The sequence below is a fragment of the Oncorhynchus kisutch genome, linkage group LG25, assembly GCF_002021735.2.
Source record: "Oncorhynchus kisutch isolate 150728-3 linkage group LG25, Okis_V2, whole genome shotgun sequence".
In the NCBI taxonomy this organism is placed as follows: domain Eukaryota; kingdom Metazoa; phylum Chordata; class Actinopteri; order Salmoniformes; family Salmonidae; genus Oncorhynchus; species Oncorhynchus kisutch.
This window is the reverse complement of record NC_034198.2, coordinates 20,074,954-20,097,052: the sequence shown is the minus strand read 5'-3', so window position 1 is coordinate 20,097,052 and position 22,099 is coordinate 20,074,954. Positions and strand designations below refer to the sequence as shown.

The window sequence follows — 22,099 nt, the reverse complement described above, 5'->3', positions numbered from 1 at the left end:
CGAAAGAACACATGACTATTTCCCCCATTGGCTCCAGGCTCTCCGTCATTGCTCTAGTAGTCTAGTTTAGACGAATCAGAGCCACACCTTTAGCCATGCATTAACATACCCCACCTTGCTTTGTTGCCAGGTGTGGGGGTTGGTGGTGGTCTGGGAAGTAGCAGAGGTGAACAGTCTCAAGTCTCTCCTATTCCTTACTGACAGACAGATAGACATGACTGATGACCAGCCCTGCCAACACTGGATTGTTGACCAATCAGGACCTGCATATAACTGCACGTCACATAATAATTTAACGCGTTTCATAACTTTTTTACATAGTTATTACACATTGATTACACTATCACTCGTATTTCCTATGTCACAATGATTCATCGATAAGTATGCTATGATGCTGGTAAAGTTGTCTCGCGCACCTTCAGTGCTGGTCATAAATGGATGCAAACAATGTTCTTCCCCAAAAACGCAGCAAAACAACAATCTGTTTCAGTAGCTATAGTTAGCTAGCTAACTATACAGCTAGGTGTCATCTAAAATAACCCTATTTTATATGACAGTTCTTATTTGATTAATGGTGGTCGGGCCCATCTATGCGAAGCTAGCCACAATAAGGATTCGCCACAATAGTAGAATGCATCACTGTCAATGACATACTTTTATTTTGAAGGCAAACCGCAAATTCAACTATTATGCTAATCCTTATTGTGGCTAGCTTCACAACACATAACCCGGTCCGGTCAAGCCTCACTAGCCAGATGAAGCTAGCTGGCTGCTTATAACGTTAGCTTTGGGCAACAGGATATTAAGTAGCTGGCTAGCTATTTATTTTCATGAAGTTCAATTTCAATATGTGAACAACAAGTGGCTACCTAGCTAATACCTACTCACAAGGACTCCTAAATCATTGCTAAGAATAATGAAAATGACGGCAGTCCCTACTGGTCATTGTTTTCAGGCTGGTTGTATTGGCGCTAGCTAGGTACCAAGCTAAAGCTAGCTACCCCAGAAGTTGTGGTCTAAGAAATAATGCTTTATTACCAACGCGGTATTGTAAACACATCGTGTCCGGGGTTTGCTTGTTTGCAGACTTTTTTCTACAGCTTTGACAGAGCTACTGTATCTTTTTTGACACGCAAAGACCCAAACGACGTTCCATAGTATGTATGTCATGATGCTAATAGCAGTGAAGCAATCACTGTGTAACTCCGGTAGGGCAACATTTGAAAAATAGCGCACTTGGTAGTATGTACCAGTGCTCGACCAGTCGGTGAAAGCCAACATCACCCACGACAGAGAACGGTTGATTGTCAAGGGCAATGAATTTCATTATCTTGGCTTTAATGGATTTCGCCTTTGAGTTGTCTCGCTGAAATTCTCTTACCCTTTCAAATGACTGCTCGACTTGACTGCTCGAGCCACACAGCAGACATTGTGTGGGCTAGGTTAGAATGCTGTGTTGCACATGTAGCGCAAAATTTTACGTGGCATCATTACATCATGTACCTACTTTATATAGGTATGCACGGTAGCTTTGACATCGGTTTTGCACATCGCCGTTAAACTAGACATCGGCCGATACTGATGTTGGCATTTTTATCTAATATCGTCTGATTCCGATATGTTCACCGATATATCGTGCATCCCTAATTTCAGCATTTTAAAAAATATAATTGGATTTGCAAACATTTCTAAAAACCTGTTTTTGCTTTGTCATTATAGATTGATGAGGGAAAAAAACAACTTAATCCATTTTAGAATAGTCCAACGCTCTACCCACTAGGCTACCCTGCCGCCCCGGCAACAATCATGCATGTTAGTTCAGTGCACACAGCGTAACAGAAAATACAATATTCAAGATGTAATTTATTTGACCTTGATACGGTATGGTATGGCTGATAGTTGATGAAAGAGGAGGATCATACGGGGGATCCTCGACACCAACTCACCGTTCTTCCTGTCTCGCACAGGCATGTCGTTGGAGATGGGCTGCAGAGTTAACTCCTGAAGCTCATTGGTCACTGCTTCGCTCTGTGGGCTGGAGGCGGAGCCGGGTGCCACGGCAACCACCATGATGCCAGGACTTAGCTCCGCCCCACCCTGTGGCTCCAGCGTCGCCAGGGTGACAGAGATACCTGTGAGGTATACCATTATTTTAAAAAAGAAAAGAAAAACAATGTCAGTCTGGTTTGCAAATTGTCACATGCAGAAAATATGGTTTCAACAGGGGTGGGGAACTCCGGTCCAAGAGAAATGGTGCATAGGCTTTTAATCCACCCCTGCAATAACACACTTGATTCTAGGCTTGGGCAGTATACCGGGGTATTTGGAAATTGCCACGGAATGGTTTTTCAATACAGTCAATACCATTGAAACTATTTCTTTGAAGTTTTAAAATACATTTTTATATTTGTAGCTACTTTTACAGAAAACACCTGCAGTCAACTTGCGCAGTTAGTAGGTAAAGAAGAACGCGTTCTTCATTTTACCTGTCACAACTTTCATTATGAAGCTTAATGATAGTTCCCAGTCACATTGTGTTTGTTTACAAGCACACAACTACGAGACCGTAGCCTTGTGAGTCACTCACTGTTGTGCAGCACCCACCAGGTGATCTACTTACAGTATAGAATTCACAACTAAATATTTGCCAGCTAGGTATCTTATAACTATTATGTTAAATTTGCATTTGTTTAGCTAATTTAGTAGCTAGTTAGCTATCTAGCAAAGTGGTTAGCTTTTCCAAAATCAAGCTTTGCTTGATAAAAGCAGTGAATCCCCGCCTGGATCAAGAGCCTTGCTGTCTAATATCTGTTTTGTGCCAAACGGAGTAGCATTTTTGAGTAACTTGGATGACTTTATGAACTAGGATATCCTTCTTGCAGATAGTTTAGGTCAGAGATTGTATAAAATGTTCGCAATGCACTCATTAGCATTTAGTTAGCATTCTCTATGGGATTTGACATGTACTTGTTAACATTGCTATCTTTCGGATTACAAAGGCTGGGTGGGGTTTTGTGATCAGTGCCGGTATCTCAAATATCCCGGTATGGCACAAGGTCGGTATTAAGGTATGACAATCTGGATGCCGCCCAAGCCTACTGGATTAAGTTTATCAGCTAATAATGGATTTCAATATAAACCACTTAGTTTAAATCAGGTGTGTATTACAGCGGGGCTAGAACAAAACTCAGTGGCTGTCCAAGACAAATGTTGCACACACTCCTTTATCGTGACCCAGTCTATAGAAACTTGCAACCAGAACCGTGACTCAATATCTGAAGTCGTCCTTCAACTGACAGCTCTGCATAAACTAAACACTCAATTCCCCTGAGGCCTGTTCTTTGCTAACCACTGACGCAGACACAGTGGCAGAGTGTTAGGGTAGATAGATGTAGACTACTCTCCCTCTCGGTTGCTCAGGGCTGGGAGGTAGAACTTGGAACAGGCTGGAACACGCTAATGGAACACTGAGCATCTCTTGTGAAACTATGGAATTCAGACGCAGAAAGAACACAATTTAGGAATGCACATCTCCAGGCTAAGGATTTTAGTGTCAACTATCTGGAGGAATAGTAATTTTGGTAATTAACAGAAAATCTATGGCAATGCATAATAACTTTAGTCATTTATACCTGAATATTTTTTTTATATTGTTAAACAGTGTTAATTGTTTTGTGTCCATGAGTTTCTAGTATATGGAACATATGGTTGAAGACAAAATAGCCTAATTAACTCTGCAACCCTATCTAACTATTGACATTTTTCACAACTGCCACCAGTTTTACGGCAAAACACTGACAAAAAATAAATACTGACGTAGTAAAATAAAGAAGTGGTAAAAGTCTGACATTATATTGCAGAAAGCCTTATATTAAACCACCAACGCTATTCACTAAATTGACGGTCTGTATTTAGGATACAGTTTTACAGATGTAATTTTATTTTCTATTTTCAAATCATCTTATTGAACTATTTCATATATTTTACATGTGATAAAGGCCACACAGAGGGACAGAGATAATTAAAGACAAAATTTAGACAAAAGCTCCCAAAAAGGGCCACGAGATGTCTTGAGAGAGTAAAGAACAGTAAAGAACTAATTGTAAATGTACAATGACGGCCTACCGGGGAACAGTGGGTTACCTGCCTTGTTCAGGGTAGACCGAGAGCTTTTTACCTTGTCAGCTTGGGGATTTGATCCAGAAACATTTTCGGTTAATGGCCCAACGCACTAACCACTAGGCTACCTGCCCCGATGTCAACACGGCAGACTTAATTAGGAGTTCAAAGGTGTGAAGCAGCTGAAGTCCTACTGTATTTGTTCCAGATCATTATTATGGTTCTTTTTCTGCCATTTTGGTGAAAAAAAATGCTAATTCCCCTGAGATTATAAGACCCCGGATTGTGCAATTTAGCATGGTAAAGGCCCAAGGGCCACATCCGCTCAAGCAATACCATGCCAATTGGCCACATGGTTGCGCTAAAACAAGCGATTGAACATGCTAACTTTGTAAGGTCATCCCCCGCACCCCGTGTGACACAAAGTCATGAACCCCGGACATGCTGCTTGCAGCTTTAATTCTGTTTGTTTTCATGAGCGTTTTCTCTACCCATGGAGTGCAGCAGGAAATGCCATTACAACAGAGCAGGCCAACAATAAGGCTGTGTTGTCTAAGGATCTCTCCCAATCTCATTCATGCCCTCACACTATTCATTTCACTATCGGTCTCTCCATTTCTGTGTTTACCTCAGGCTATTGCTGATATGTTTTTGGTCTGTCTCACTACCTAGCCTACATCTCAACCTACTATCTGTCTGTCTCCCATACCTAGCCGTCTCCCTCTATCCATCTCTCTCCATGACTGTCTAGGTGTGGCAGCTCTCTGGTTCTCAGTTAAGTGTTGATGTGACCGTCAGGAGCGATTCCCTGGCACTGGCTCTAGAAAAAACATAATACTCATGTGGGCAGAGAGGATTTCTGTGGTTCTGAGTGTTCCAGCAGCCAGAGGATGTCCAGTCTCCTCTCGGACGACACACCCCAACTGAAAAACCTGGACCGAAAAACATAGTCTGATCAATCTCAACAGGGTTTCTACAGAGAAACACTCAGTTTCATCCTCCAGATCCATAAAGGTCGATTACAAAATGTAATCGACCTTTATTATGATTTATTACAGCACATTAAGTCTGATCTAATCATCCAATCTCCTGTTGCATAACTGTAGACCCCTACCCTCATCTTATCACGACATCAGCGGCAGCCTCACCCTGTCGTTTCCCCACTGATCTAATTGAGGCTATCATGAAGGAGACCTCTGACAGGCAGAAACAGCTTCAAAAAGTCAGTGAAACAGGTCAACTTAGGAGAGAATTAAGTTATGTGGGAGAACAAGACAGGTCATTGAAAGATTCATTGTAGGCCACGCTTTAGTGCAGGTGGTGATGTCACAATACAGTAGAGTGTGAGTCATAATTCAGTAGTATAACCCAACTAGGCTAACATGGTGTGTGTCACAAAGCTATTCATCACAATGTAAACAATGTAAATTAATATATATATATATATATTTGACTGGTACTGTATATGGAAAAATAAGTTACAAAATTTAAACCAATCAAATAACAGACGACTTTCGGTCAACCAAGATTTTTTTTTGTTTTTGTCGGGGACAGCCCTAGAATAAATGGTTAATAAGTGATAAGCAGTGAATGGGCAATCACTACCATCGTGGGACTTTTTAAAATTCTGTATTGTTACAGCATTCAACCCACATAATGCATAGTGCATTTAAATGTTAAATAAAAATATGGAAAACCGTTACTATTTTTTTAATAATTTAAACGACATCCAAAAGCACTAAACGGTCAGAAAGGTCAGAAACGAGATAGCGGTGCTCCTATTTGACCCATATTCATCACTGAAAAAGAGAAACTGTGGAATTATTATTTCAAAGCTTACAAACATGGTTGTGAAAGTATTCTGATTTATTAATTTATTTAAAAAAATTCACAAATGTTATAGCTTAGAACCTATTTTACATAATCTGAGGTGTTTGTTTTTTTACTAATGCTAAGGACTTTTTGTTTGGCGACTTTGGGTCTTGAGCATCATAACGCTGTATAGGCCACCAAAGCACTGCCCCACTTCATTTACTGATTTCTCTGAACTATTGTCCATTGTCCTTGAGAACTATACTGAACAAAACCATAAAACGCAACATTCACCAATAAAGACTTTGCTCAGTTACAATTCAAAGACAGAAATCAATAGAATAATTCTATAAATTCATTGGGCCCTAATCTTTGGATTTCACATGACTGGAGAAAGGCCCAGCCAATCAGAATGTGTTTTTCCCCCACAAAAGGGCTTTATTAGACAGAAATACTCCTTAGAACCCCCCAGACGTAACTGTCAAATTCTCTAAAATGACATTGGAGGCAGCATATGCAGAGAAATGAACATTCAGTTACGTTGGACATTCCTGCCAATTGCATGCTCCCTTAAAACTTGAGACATCTGTGGCATTGTGTTGTGACAATACTGCACATTTTAGTGGCCTTTAATTGTCCCCAGCACAAGGTGCACCTGTGTTAATAACCATGCTGTTTAATCAGCTTCTTGATATGCCACACCTGTCAGGTAGATGGATTTTGGATGGATGGATGACAGGTGGATGGATGACCCGCCAAACCACACTCCTTAACACCAATGATAATAAATGTAAAAAATTACAACTAAAAACAAGAATAATACCTAGGTGTTAGTTTGAATTCTGAACTTGAATAACACATTAGGAATGTGCCCAACATAGCTTTTTACTACCTGAGGAATATTGTCAAGGTGCGGCCGTTTTTCTCTCAGGCAGATACAGAGACTCCACCTAGGAAAGCCATTGGTCAACTGCAAAACATACAGAATGCAGCAGCACAGGTACTGACCAAGACCAGATGGAGAGCACCAGTTAAGGTCTTTGCTCTGGCTGCCTGTGAGTTTAAGAATTCGCTTTAAGATTCTTCACTTGGTTTTTAAATCAATCCACAATTGTGCACCTCAATACATGTCAGACATGGTTTAAAGTGATGTACCCAGTAGGTCCCTCAGATCTTCTGGCACTGGCCTTTAACTATCCCAAAGCCTGGGACCAAGAGGCATGGAGAGGCAGCCTTTAGTTATTATGCCCCCAGCCTCTGGAATAGCCTGCCAGAGAACCTGAGGGGGGCCAAAACTGTGGACATATTTAAAATAAATCTTAAAAACACACCTTTTTAGCTTTGCTTTTCCTTTGGGTGCTTTTTAGTCGTTCAGTTTTTGTTATTTATCCCCTGTTTGTTGTGTAGTAAATACTTCAGTTTTTAATTTGTTTTTTTCCTGTGAAGCACATTGTGTTGCATTCCATGTCTGAAATGTGCTGTATAAATAAAGCTTGATTTGTGCCCATCATCGGTTGAGACGTCGCATACTCTTGAATACAGGGTAGGCGTCACTTCAATCATAGAAATAGAACTTATAGAATGGATAAATCCCTTCAGAACACTGCAATTAAGCTGCTAAACCAATTAAATGTACTTTTAATTAACTTCAACTTCCAGAAAGATGGCCGCTTGTCCACCCACTGTCAAATGTCAACTTGAATGGGAATGTATGTTGTAACGGCAGGGTTGTGGGTTCGATCCCCACAAGGGACCAGTACAAGAAAACAAGAAAATGTATGCACTGGATAAGAGCGTCTGCTAAATGACTCAAATGTAAATATGATCTGTATATTTCTATGATTTCAATACTTTTCCTACGGAGGATAAATTGTTTCATTTATAACAATGAATATGGAGTTGTCATAATAACAACGCATTATTAGAACAGTCACATTTTGGAGGTGAAGGCAATGTCACGATGTAGTTGATGACAATCCTTGAGCAGCCAAGTTATTCCTTCCCAGCACCTCTCCTGTATGAGGGTGTTGAAACATGTAGTGCATTGTGCTAACATAATAGCATGGGGAGGGACAGTGAGTTCACTGGCATTCCTCCCACTGCACGTCTACACTAGTCTGTGCAGATGTGCTCTGAACACGTTCACAAAGCAACACAGCAGGCAACACAGAAGGCAACCTCCCACCTGGCTGTAATGTGGGTTTTGCATCTTAGAAGTGAAAAACAGCTACACTTGATTGTTAGCAACACCACTCATCTGTCATCAGCTTGTCACAGAGGACAAATGCACAGTGATGACGTATGACATGATAAATCTATAAGTTACAATCATCAATGGAAGGTAAATGGAGATCTAGCTAAGCTATATTGTGACAACAAGAGATGAGTGATGGACTGGATGTTGTAACGAGAAATGTGAACTTAACCGTTCCGCTAAATCCTTGAAAACAAATGGGATGGTTTTTCCATTTCAGCACACAGCTAGGAAAAGTGCTGAAAGAGAAGAAGGGAAAGAGATTGTCATTAGTCCAAGCACATTGCTACAAATAGGCCTAGCAACTATTCATCAATCATTGTATGCAAACTCACCACGGCATGATGCAGATCATTCATGACATGAATACAAACTAGCTAACTATTTAGGTAGCTATGTATGTAGCTGTATGGTGCAACATGATGAAGAGATACTCTCGTTTGGCCCAATAGCTGTTAACATGTCGATATCAAGGGCAATGTGTATGATTAGATAGCATAATAGCCAACTGTGGATTTGGCTAGCCACAGATGTCACGACAGCTGTCATTGGCTCATATCGTTGATAGCTAACAGCTTATGTTACACAATACCCTTTGACATCAATACAATATCTAGCAAACATGACCCCGTGTGAGTATTTGGTAGACACGGGCTAACCCACAACAAGCCCAACATGGCTTTCCCACACCAGTCCAACACAGGTTAGCCCACACCAAGCCCAGCTTCTTCATAAATGTAGAGGTGGGGGCTCATTAGAATAGTTAGTGGTGTGGTTTGCAAATATGTTAAAGTGAAGGAAAAAAAATATTGCAGACACCATTCAAACCAATGAGTGTTTGGAACTTTAAAGACAATTATCTAGGAATATTTTTTTTCCAGATAGAACCTTATAGCTCTATAGTTCTTTTTGTGCAATCTTACTAGTGAATTTAAAAAGAAAAAAAGACCTTGTACATTGTCAATGACAAAGACTGTAAAAAAAAGAAGTTAAATAAGTGCATGAGATATGACAACTAAGTTTCTCTGATATATATATATATATATATGATAACAACATTGTTGTCTTTCTGATACAATGTAACAGGCAGCCGATCAAAGAGGATGGGCTCGTTTCAGGAAAAGTGAGGGCTGCCCTTGGGGCCAATGTGGACCTATGAGCAAAGGCGCATCAGCTCAATGTGGGCAGCCTACATGGGTTTAACCCGCATTGGGACCACATCCTGCCAACGTGGGCACATTTTCAAGGCAAAGTGAGGGCTACCCTCACCCCCACACTGACCCAATGTCTTTGGGGCAAATGTGGAGCCGATGAGCGAAGGCACATCGGCCCAATGTGGAAAGCCTACATGTGGCCAATATTTTAGCCCGCATTGGGCCCATATTGTCATTGTGCCAATGTGGACATATTGGCTCGGTATCTAGGCTAGTTAACTACGCAGTGGGCGCTCACCTGAAAATTGTCCAACGCAGAACTATTGAATAACGAAATCCAATACCTCCACAACAGCAAGAGAAAAGTGGTTTAAGCGAATCTATCAACAGTAAAACTAGACAAGTCTACCTCCCGGCTCCAGACAGCTAATGTTAGCTACAAGAAATAGCTAGCTTAGCATCTGATGCTAGCAGCTACCTGTCAGTCTAGTCACGCGGTGGTAATATCGAGGTATCTTGCTCTTTGTCGTGATGTTAAAGATTTAATTAATGCGTTTTCTCATTAGCTACTCATCACTGTCGCTATTATTGTTTTAAACGAGGTTAAAATCCTTTGGCTTTAGTGGTGCACCACTTCCGACTCACAACGGAAACTTTGACCGGAAAACCCTCCTCTCAGCTAAAAAGGCAAATCGTTACTTCCATATAGCAACAACTTGATGACCAGTATCAAATATATACTCACATCTAACCACACAATAGCAACAACTTGATGACCAGTTATCAAATATATACTCACATCTAACCACACGACTGAATGAGATGTCAACTGCTTTGGGAATAATGTAGCTATGGCATAGATGTTTTTCCAGTCTTGCCTTGCATTGAAGAGAAGTTGTATCATGGCAATAAACTCTTTCTGTGTTGTGGGCTTGTGGAGTGAAATGCATGGTCTGTGGCGCCACCTACTGGTTATTTCTGATTCCTTTCCAATACTCAGGCCTGCCAGTCATCTGAGTAGATTAGATGATGGGTGAGTTTTAGCAAGCATATGGAGTTGCATAACAATCACTTATGAAGATCTGACTTTTGAGAAAGTGCTCATCATTATGATCAGATTATTTTACAAGTCTTATATGATCTTTCACTGTTCAAAACTCTGGCCGAACAATAATACAAGTATGTTAAACGGTCTAATAAACATTCTGCAGTGAAGTGCATGATACGCACACACTGCATAATACATTAATATGAAACTGTGATCTGATTGCACTGACATGGCCCTGTTTGAATTATTTGTTAACCAACCGTGCTATTTTGTTTGTTTTCTCGCATTGTTTGTAACTTATTTTGTACATAATGTTGCTGCTACCATGTCTTATAACCGAAAAGAGCTTCTGGACATCAGAACAGCGATTACTCACCTTGAATTGGACAAATAATTTTTCATTAATGAGTCGGACGGGAGGGATTTATTCCAGACACCCGAACAAGCCCTCATCCCCGTCATTCACAGGAGAAAGAGACTGAGATTTCACGGAAGGAGATTGGGGTGCCTTGGGAGGACCAGGCGACGAGTGGCTAACCTGCCTTTTCCATCCATACTGTTAGGCAATGTACAATCACTGGAAAATAAATGGGACGAACTAAAAGCACAAACTATATGCTACCAACAGGACATTAAAAACTGTAATATCTTATGTTTCACAGAGTAGTAGCTGAACAACGACATTAATAACATACAGCTGGCAGGTTATACACTGTATCGGCAGGATAGAACAGCAGCCTCTGATAAGACAAGGGGTGGCGGTCTATGTATATTTGTAAACAACAGCTGGTGCATGATATCTAAAGAAGTCTCAAGGTTTTTCTCGCCTGAGGTAGTGTGGTCTACAGCTTATCAAACATCTCCAATCTAAAATCAAATCTAGAGTCGGCTTTCTATTCCGCAACAAAGCCTCCTTCACTCACGCCGCCAAACTTACCCTAGTAATACTGACTATCCTACCGATCCTCGACTTCGGCGATGTCATCTACAAAATAGCTTCCAACACTCTACTCAGCAAACTGGATGCAGTTTATCACAGTGCCATCCGTTTTGTTACTAAAGCACCTTATACCACCCACCACTGCGACCTGTATGCTCTAGTCGGCTGGCCCTCGCTACATATTCGTTGCCAGACCCACTGGCTCCAGGTCATCTACAAGTCCATGCTAGGTAAAGCTCCGCCTTATCTCAGTTCACTGGTCACGATGGCAACACCCACCCGTAGCACGCGCTCCAGCAGGTGTATCTCACTGATCATCCCTAAAGCCAACACCTCATTTGGCCGCATTTCGTTCCAGTTCTCTGCTGCCTGTGACTGGAACGAATTGCAAAAATCGCTGAAGTTGGAGACTTTTATCTCCCTCACCAACTTCAAACATCTTCTATCTGAGCAGCTAATCGATCTCTGCAGCTGTACATAGTCTATCGGTAAATAGCCCACCCAATTTTACCTACCTCTTCCCCATACTGTTTATATTTATTTACTTTTCTGCTCTTTTGCACACCAATATCTCTACCTGTACATGACCATCTGATCATTTATCACTCCAGTGTTAATCTGCTAAATTGTAATTATTCGCCTACCTCCTCATGCCTTTTGCACACAATGTATATAGACTCTCTTTTTTCTACTGTGTTATTGACTTGTTAATTGTTTACTCCATGTGTAACTCTGTGTTGTTGTCTGTTCACACTGCTATGCTTTATCTTGGCCAGGTCGCAGTTGCAAATGAGAACTTGTTCTCAACTAGCCTACCTGGTTAAATAAAGGTGAAATAAATAAATACAAAAATTCTCTGCCTCTAACCCTATTACAGGGGCTGAGTCACTGGCTTACTGGTGCTCTTTCATGCCGTCCCTAGGAGGGGTGTGTCACTTGAGTGTGTTGAGTCACTGACGTGATCTTCCTGTCCGGGTTGGCGCCGCCCCTTGGGTTGTGCTGTGGCGGAGATCTTTGTGGGCTATACTCGGACTTGTCTCAGGATGGTAAGTTGGTGGTTAAAGATATCCCTCTAGTGGTGTGGGGGCTGTGCTTTGGCAAAGTGAGTGGGGTTATATCCTTCCTGTTTGGCCCTGTCCGGGGGTATCATCAGATGGGGCCACAGTGTCTCCTGACCCCTCCTGTCTCAGCCTCCAGTATTTATGCTGCAGTAGTTTGTGTCAGGGGGCAAGGGTCAGTTTGTTATATCTGGAGTACTCTTCCTGTCTTATCCGGTGTCCTGTGTGAATTTAAGTATGCTCTCTCTAATTCTCTCTTTCTTTCTCTCTCTCGTAGGACCTGAGCCATAGGACCATGCCTCAGGACTACCTGGCATGATGACTCCTTGCTGTCCCCAGTCCACCTGGTCGTGCTGCTGCTCCAGTTTCAACTGTTCTGCCTGCGGTTATGGAACCCTGACCTGTTCACCGGACGTGCTACCTGTCCCAGACCTGCTGTTTTCAACTCTCTAGAGACAGCAGGAGCGGTAGAGATACTCTCAATGATCGGCTATAAAAAGCCAACTGACATTTACTCCTGAGGTGCTGACTTGCTGCACCCTCGGCAACTACTGTGATTATTATTATTTGACCATGCTGGTCATTTATGAACATTTGAATATCTTGGCCATGTTCTGTTATAATCTCCACCCGGCACAGCCAGAAGAGGACTGGCCACCCCTCATAGCCTGGTTCCTCTCTAGGTTTCTTCCTAGGTTCTGGCCTTTCTAGGGAGTTTTTACTAGCCACCGTGCTTCTACACCTGCATTGCTTGCTGTTTAGGGTTTTAGGCTGGGTTACTGTACAGCACTTTGAGATATCAGCTGATGTAAGAAGGGCTATATAAATACATTTGATTTGATATTTGCATACCGCCCCAACAGATCCACAGATGATGCAATCTCTATTGCACTCCACACTGCCCTTTCACACCTGGACAAAAGGAGCACCTATGTAAAAATGCTATTAATTGACTACAGCTCAGCGTTCAACACCATAGTGCCCTCAAAGCTCATCACTAAGCTAAGGACCTTGGGACTAAACACCTCCCTCTGCAACTGGCTCCTGGACTTCCTGACGGGCCGCCCCCAGGTGGTAAGGGTAGGTAACAACACATCCGCCACGCTGATCCTTAACACGGGGTCCCCTCAGGTGTGTGTGCTCCTGTATTCCACGTTCACTCATGACTGCACCGCCAGGCACGACTCCAACACCATCATTAAATTTGCCGATGACACAATAGAGGTAGGCCTGATCACCGACAAGACAGCCTATAGGGAGGAGGTCAGAGACCTGGACGTGTGGTGCAAGGACAACAACCTCTCCCTCAACGTGATCAAGACAAAGGAGATGATTGTGGACTGCAGGAGAAGGACTGAGCAGGTTGAAAGCTTCAAATTCCTTGGCGTCCACATCACCAACAAACTATCATGGTCCAAGCACACCAAGACAGTAGAAGAGGGCAAAGAGGGCACGACAAAACCTATTCCCCCTAAGCAGACTGAAAAGCTTTGGCATGGGTCCTCAAATCGTCAAAAGGTTCTATAGCTGCACCATTGAGAGCATCCTGATGGGTTGCATCACTGCCTGGTATGGCAACTGCTCGGCCTTCGACCACAAGGTACTACAGAGGGTAGTGCGCACGGCCCAGTACATCACCGGGGCCAAGCTTCCTGCCATCCAGCCCCTCTATACCAGTGTCAGAGGAAGGCCCTAAAAATAGTCAAAGACTCCAGCCACCCTAGTCATAGCCTGTTTCCTTGGTACCGCACGGCATGCGGTACCGGAGCGCCAAGTCTTGGTCCAAGAGGCTTCTAAACAGCTTCTACCCCCAAGTCATAAGACTCCTGAACATCTAATCAAATGCCTACCCAGATGATTTGCATTGACCCCCCCACAGGCTGCTGCTACTCTCTGTTATTGTCCATGCATAATCACTTTAATAACCGGTCCCCCCACACATTGACTCTGTACCGGTACCCCCTGCTGCTACTCTCTGTTATTGTCCATGCATAATCACTTTAATAACCGGTTCCCCCACACATTGACTCTGTACCGGTACCCCCTGCTGCTACTCTCTGTTATTGTCCATGCATAATCACTTTAATAACCGGTTCCCCCACACATTGACTCTGTACCGGTACCCCCTGCTGCTACTCTCTGTTATTGTCCATGCATAATCACTTTAATAACCGGTCCCCCCACACATTGACTCTGTACCGGTACCCCCTGCTGCTACTCTCTGTTATTGTCCATGCATAATCACTTTAATAACCGGTTCCCCCACACATTGACTCTGTACCGGTACCCCCTGCTGCTACTCTCTGTTATTGTCCATGCATAATCACTTTAATAACCGGTCCCCCCACACATTGACTCTGTACCGGTACCCCCTGCTGCTACTCTCTGTTATTGTCCATGCATAATCACTTTAATAACCGGTCCCCCCACACATTGGCTCTGTACCGGTACCCCCTGCTGCTACTCTCTGTTATTGTCCATGCATAATCACTTTAATAACCGGTCCCCCCACACATTGGCTCTGTACCGGTACCCCCTGCTGCTACTCTCTGTTATTGTCCATGCATAATCACTTTAATAACCGGTCCCCCCACACATTGGCTCTGTACCGGTACCCCCTGCTGCTACTCTCTGTTATTGTCCATGCATAATCACTTTAATAACCGGTCCCCCCACACATTGGCTCTGTACCGGTACCCCCTGCTGCTACTCTCTGTTATTGTCCATGCATAATCACTTTAATAACCGGTCCCCCCACACATTGGCTCTGTACCGGTACCCCCTGCTGCTACTCTCTGTTATTGTCCATGCATAATCACTTTAATAACCGGTCCCCCCACACATTGGCTCTGTACCGGTACCCCCTGTATATTGTTATTGTCACTATTGTTATTTTACTGCTGCTCTTTTATTATTTGTTACTTTTGTTTCTGACTTTTTTTGGTATTTTCTTAACTGCATTGTTGGTTAAGGGCTTGTAAGTAAGCATTTCACTGTAAGGTCTGTTGTATTCGGCGCATGTGACAAATAACATTTGATTTGATTGACCGGTTGGAGACCACTGCTCAAGAGCAACAAGTTAAACAATTTAAAGGCAATGCTACCAAATACTAATTAAGTGTATGTAAACTTCTGACCCACTGGCAATGTGATGAAAGAAATTAAAACTGAAATAAATCATTCTCTCTCTTATTATTCTGACATTTCACATCCTTAAACTAGTGGTGATACTAACTGACCTAAGACAGGGAATTTTTTACGAGGATTAAATGTCAGGAATTGTGAAAAACTGTGTTTAAATGTATTTGACTAAGGTGTATGTAAACTTCTGACTTCAACTGTAGATGTGACCCAGCCATGGCAAGCTGCAGGTTGGGCAGCCATGATCATGGATCTCTTATTTAGAGCGATTCACTGGAAGCCATTTGCGACAAATTTAAATACCACAAAATAATGTTCCAGATACAGACTTATTTCTTAGCAGTAAGCATTCTAACTAATAAATTATGGAATTGTCAACAATGCCCTTGAGTGGACTCCTCTTTGAAATGACTATGTAGCACCACAAGATGGCAGTAAAGTAAAGGTCTTTGTCATGGCTATTGTAGTTTCACCACTAGTCACCAGTCTATGCAACAGACATGTTTTATAGTTCACCTGAATTACCAAGGTTTTCTAACTCGTAATTAGGGCTGTCAAGAGTTAAAATCAAATTGTTTTTGGCATATGGGCCGAATACAACAGGTGGTAGACCTTACCATGAAGTGCTTACTTTACAAGCCCTTAACCAACAATGCAGTTCAAGAAAGAGTTAAGAAAATATTTACTAAATTAACTAAAGTTTAAAAAAGTAACGAGACTGTATACAATAACAAGGCTATATACAGGGGGTACCGGTACCGAGTCATCTCTGTGTACCCGTCGCAAGACCCACCGGTTGATGCTTATTTATAAAACCCTCTTCGGCCTCATTCCCCCAATCTGAGATATCTACTGCAGCCCTCATTCTCCACAACCCTCTTAGGCCTCACTCCCCCCATCTGAGATATCTACTGCAGCCCTCATCCTCCACATACAACATCCGTTCTGCCAGTCACATTCTCCCCAGAGCACACACATCCCTGGGTCGCTCGTCTTTTCAGTTCGCTGCAGCTAGTGACTGGAACGAGCTGCAACAAACACTCAAACTGGACAGTTTTTTATCTCAATCTCTTCATTCAAAGACTCAATCATGGACACTCTTACTGACAGTTGTGGCTGCTTTCCCTGATGTATTGTTGTCTCTACCTTCTTGCTGCTGTCTGTTCCCAATAAATGTTTGTACCATGTTTTGTGCTGCTGCCATGTTGTGTTGCTACCATGTTGCTGTCATGTTGTGTTGTTACCATGCTGTGTTGTCTTAGGTCTCTCTTTATGTAGTGTTGTCTCTCTTGTTGTGATGTGTTTTGTCCTATACATTTTTTTTTTTTTTATTATCCCAGCAGGAGGCCTTTTGGTAGGCCGTCATTGTAAATAATAATTTGTTCTTAACTTGCCTAGTCAAATAAAGGTTACATTTAAAAAATGTGCAGGTGTACAGGTTATTTGAGGTAATTTGTACATGTTGGTAGGGGTAAAGTGACTGCTTAGATAATAAACAGAGAGTAGCAGCAGTGTAAAAACAAATGGGGGGGGGGACAGGCAATGACTTGGGTGACTGGAGTCTTTGACAATTTTTTGGGTCTTCCTCCGACCCCGCCTAGTATATAGGTCCTGGATGGCAGGAAGCTTGACCCCAGTGATGTACTGGACCGTACGCACTACCATCTGTAGCGCCTTATGGTCGGATGCTGAGCAGTTGCCATACCAGGTGGTGATGCAACCAAACTTTTTGAGGATCTGGGGACCCATGCCGAATCTTTTCAGTCTCCTGCAAATGTGTTGTCGTACCCTCTTCACAACTGTCTTGATGTGTTTGGACCATGATAGTTAGTTGGTGATGTGGACACCAAGGAACTTGAAACTCTCAACCTGCTCCACTACAGCCCCGTCAATGGTAATGGGGTCTGTTCGGCCCTCCTTTTCATATAGTCCACGATCAGCTCCTTTGTCTTGCTCACATTGAGGGAAAGGTTGTTTTTCCTGGCACCACACTGCCTGGTCTCTGACCTCCTCCCTATAGGCTGTCTCGTTGTTGTCGGTGATCAGGACTACCACTGTTGTGTCGTCAGGAAACTTAATGATGATGTTGGAGTCGTGTTCGGCCATGCAGTCGTTGGTGAACAGGGAGTACAGGAGGGGACTAAGTACACACCCCTGAGGGGCCACAGTGTTGAGGATTAGCGTGGCATATGGGTTGTTGCCTACCCTTACCACCTTGGGGCGCCCCATCAGGAAGTCCAGGATTCAGTTGCAGTGTTTAGTCCCAGGTTCCTTAGCTTAGTGATGAGCTTTGAGGAAACTATGGTGTTGAACACTGAGCTGTAGTCAATTTTAGTGCACTCATTTGTTTTAATCATATTGTCTGAAAGCATACATAAGCGATGAAAACAACAATGCGATGTCAAAACAAGTTGATATTTGGACGTGTGTGCTTTATCAATTTAGACTTCAATATTCTTGTAATGCTTTTTGTATAAAAAAAATCTTAATTTACAGTTCAATTTGAGAAAATGAATTGTAACTTTTGCATATTGTTTGACAGCCCTACTCCTAATACATTGTTCTGTGTAGTGTAGAGATAATTAGGAGCTGACGTTTAATCAAAAAGATTTGGCAGCGGTGGGATTCGAACCCACGCCATCGAAATGACTGGAGCCTAAATCCAGCGCCTTAGACCACTCGGCCACGCTACCTTACGAAGACTTTCAGCGTACACAAACGTATTTGAATATATACAATATTTCATAGGGAGTTCCAAAAGCAGTAACATTTTAGTTTTGACCTTACCATGCCAATACAACAGACGGAGACGTCCATAACGCCAGTGGTGGTAGGTTTACTTCGCTGGAAGATTGCTAACTTGTTGCCGCCAGGGACCCACCCTTTCATGGGGCTAACTACTGTAGCTAGACTTGGGCTAGAAAGTTTAGCTGCAGAATCATGGATTGCAGTCTTTTGAAATGTAGATAACCTTAGAGAAGAGAACTTCAGGTAAATATTGCGATAACAACCCCTTTCATTTGTGGCTACTTACTTGAGATCCACTTTTAACACTAACAGTTGTTTTTAATTTTGACTTTCACCACGTGGCTCACTAATGCTGCGTTCATAACCAAGATGGAAGGTGGTAATTTACCTGGATAACAGAATTTACGGAAGTTAAATCAGAATCACCTTTATTCGCCAGATACATGTGCATGTAAAGCAATTTGACTGTGAAATGGTGCTGCCACAATAAAAAAGAACATGCCCACAATAAACAGAATATAGAGACAGGATATATAGACTCAGAATTTACACAAACCACATACAGTATGTACACAATGAACACCAAGCAAAAAACTAGACTACACTATAAGATACAATATGAATTGTGCATGTATAGATTTACTAATAAAGACATTTACAGGATGATGTGCAAATTGTTCACCTAATACCTTTTTTGCATTATTGGTTAGGGGCTTGTAAGTAAGCATTTCGCTGTTGTAGGTCTACTACACCTGTTGTATTCAGCACACATGACAAACTTTGATTTGATTTGAAATTGCAATAATCTGTGTGTGTGTGTGTGTGTGTGGGTGACCTTGTGTGTAAGAGATGGGTGCCTTTTTAGAAGTGTAACTTGGTCCTAAAAAACACTTGATTTCGTCTAATTTTAACATTCTGTCAAAAAGAGCACATTCCACTTCATAAAAAACATGTTTACCCGTCTCAAGAGATTAAATCAAATTTAAAAAATACTATAGTAAGTGCCTGTTACGTGCCAAATAAAGTCACAGGGTTGAACGTAACAGGGTTGATGATTTCATCTTAAATCAGCCATGAATCCGCTGGTGACGTGGGAATGGAAGCTTGTTATGTGCAACAGGGAGGGGCAATTGAATGCAAGCGTCACAAAAAAATAAAGACACATTATATCATTTCTAGCCTGTCTATGGATAAGATGGTCGACTTGTTATGCTTGACCCGCTCAGTTTCCCTCCACAAAACACCAGAAAATGGCCAAATAGAGTAGAACCAGCTGACCCGATATAAAGAATGATAGTAAAAAGCTTTGGAGTACCTTAAATAAAATGTTGGGCAAAAAGGCAAACTCAGCTCCATCATTCATTGAATCAGATGGCTTATTCATCACAAAACCAACTGATATTGACAACTACTTTAATGATTTTTTCATCGGCAAGATTAGCAAACTTAGGCATGACATGCCAGCAACAAATGCTGACATTACCCATCCAAGACTTGCCTAGTTAAATAAAAGTTCAATTAAAATTTAAGAAGTATAACTGACCAAATTATGAAAGACAAGCATTGTAATTTTGGATTCTGAAAAGTGTGTGTGGAAGAGGTGAACAAATGATTGATCCAATACATGTTAGCTGTTGTCTACCAACAATGACAAGCCACCTGGGTCTGGCAACTTGGATGGAAAAATACTGAGGATAATAGTGGACAATATTGCCACTCCTATTTGCCATATCTTCAATCTAAGCCTACAAGAAAGTGTGTGCCCTCAGGCCTGGAGGGAAGAAAAACGAATTCCCCTACTCAAGAATGGTAAAGCCCCCTTTACTGGCTCAAATAGCCGACTAATCAGCCTGCTACCAACTTAGTAAACTTTTGAAAAAAAATGTGTGTGACCAATGCTATTTTCAGGAAACAAACTGACATCAGACTTTCAGCACTCTTATAGGAATGGACATTAAACATGCACGGCACTTACACAAATGACGGATGATTGGCTGAGAGAAATTTATGATAAAAAGATTGTGGGAGCTGTTTTGTTAGACTTCAGTGCGGCTTTTGACATTATTGGTCATATTCTACTGCTGGAAAAACGTATGTGTTGTGGCTTTACACACTCTGCTATATTGTGGATAAAGAGTTACCTCTCTAACAGAACACAGAGGGTGCATCTCCAACATAATCCAGATAGAATCAGGAATTCCCCAGGGCAGCTGTCTAGACCCCTTACTTTATTCAGTCTTTACTAATTAATGGCATGCCACTGGCTTTCAGTAAAGCCAGTGTGTCTATGTACAGTATGCGGATGACTCAACACATTACAGATCAGCTACTACAGAGAGTTAAATTACTGCAACACTTAAAGAGCAGGAGTTAGTTTCAGAATGGGTGGCAAGAAATAAGTTAGTCATAAATATTTCAAAAACTAAAAGCATTGTATTTGGGACTAATCATTCACTAAACCCTAAACCTCAACTAAATCTTGAAATGAATGATGTGGAAATCGAGCAAGTTGAGGTGACTAAACTGCTTGGAGTAACTCAGGATTGTAAACTGTCATGGTCAAAACATGTTGATGCAACAGTAACAAAGATGGGGAGAAGTCTGTCCATAATAAAGCGCAGCTCTGCCTTCTTAACAGCACTATCAACAAGTCAGGTCCGACAGGCCCTAGTTTTGTCACACCTGGACTATTGTTCAGTCATGCGGTCAGGTGCCACAAAGAGGGTTTAGGAAAATTGCAATTGGCTCAGAACAGGTCAGCACGGCTGGCCCTTAAATGTACACTGAGCGCTAACATTAATAATATGCATGTAAATCTCTCATGGCTCAAAGTAGACGAGAGATTGACTTCATCAGTACTTGTTTTTGTAAGAAGTATTGCTTTACAATTCTGGCGAAAACTTGGACAAATGTTGGGATTAAGTGAGTTAAAATCTTCCTAGAAGTCACAGAGGGTACATTGAGGGATGTCAAAATGCTGAATCTTGGCACTTTAGCAAGTATAATTCATATTTAATTCTCCATGTGTTCTATATTAAAGGACACTTCGTTTCATAAAAGAGGCTTTAAATTCAATATTGGTAGGCAATTTCTACTTCAAATATCAAAGGGGCAAAAGGCACTCTTCATGGAATGACCCTTGTGCAGTTGAATGAGTATATAAATAGAACAGCAGTGTCGATTGTGTGTTTATGTAAGTGCGCGCGTGTGTGTGTGTGTGTGTGTGTGTGTGTGTGTGTGTGTGTGTGTGTGTGTGTGTGTGTGTGTGTGTGTGTGTGTGTGTGTGTGTGTGTGTGTGTGTGTGTGTGTGTGTGTGTGTGTGTGTGTAAGAGAGATGGATGTGTGGAGAGTCAGTGCAAATAGTCTCTAAGGTGCAGGTCTGAGCTGATAGACAGCTAGGGTTAGGTGTTCAACAGTCTGATGTCTGATCGCCTTGTGGTAGAAGCTGCCTCGGGGGCTGTTGGTCCGAGACCCGATACTCCAATACCGTTCGCCAGATGGTAACAGAGTGGTGATAAATATACTTGTGTATTGTGTACAGTACTTATGGTTTCTACTGGCTCGCTGCCAGCTGCACAAGAAGGGGTGTGGCCAAATTCTATTTGATGTGACTATTGGCCAGAAATACTTTGTGGTTGTCAATGACGGTAAGTAATACGTGCAGGGAGTGCATGTTTCCATGGTGGACGGGTGGACCACAGGCGTGTTTAGCAGGACACAAAGTTTTAAAACATTCGTGAAATTTCACATATTAAGGAAATTACTTTGATAGCAGAATTTTCGGCAGTTAAATCAGATTCACCTTTATTCACTAAATACATATGC

The 22,099-nt window shown here is 42.1% G+C and overlaps 1 protein-coding gene and 1 non-coding gene across 5 annotated transcripts in view; both read right to left on the bottom strand.

The window, feature by feature from the left end:
- LOC109870349 (myocardin-related transcription factor A-like) overlaps positions 1-10,245 on the bottom strand; it is a 43,509-nt gene extending 33,264 nt beyond the window's left edge. For 2 of the 4 annotated variants that reach the window (XM_020460829.2, XM_031804669.1), the window contains exons 1-3: positions 9,638-9,991; positions 8,358-8,424; positions 1,947-2,132 (exon numbers count right to left, since the gene is read on the bottom strand). In XM_020460829.2, the coding sequence (XP_020316418.2) occupies positions 1,947-2,070 (124 nt within the window). In that variant the 5' untranslated portion in view covers positions 2,071-2,132; positions 8,358-8,424; positions 9,638-9,991. Of the gene's footprint in view, positions 1-1,946; positions 2,133-8,357; positions 8,425-9,637; positions 9,992-10,138 lie in introns of those variants that run through there. The other 2 variants (XM_020460830.2, XM_031804670.1) reach the window with 2 other exon arrangements.
- Positions 10,246-18,137: 7,892 nt separating this feature from the next.
- trnal-uag (transfer RNA leucine (anticodon UAG)) lies at positions 18,138-18,219 on the bottom strand. Its single transcript has one exon. It is a non-coding gene; the product is annotated as a tRNA-Leu (tRNA).
- Positions 18,220-22,099: the final 3,880 nt, after the last annotated feature.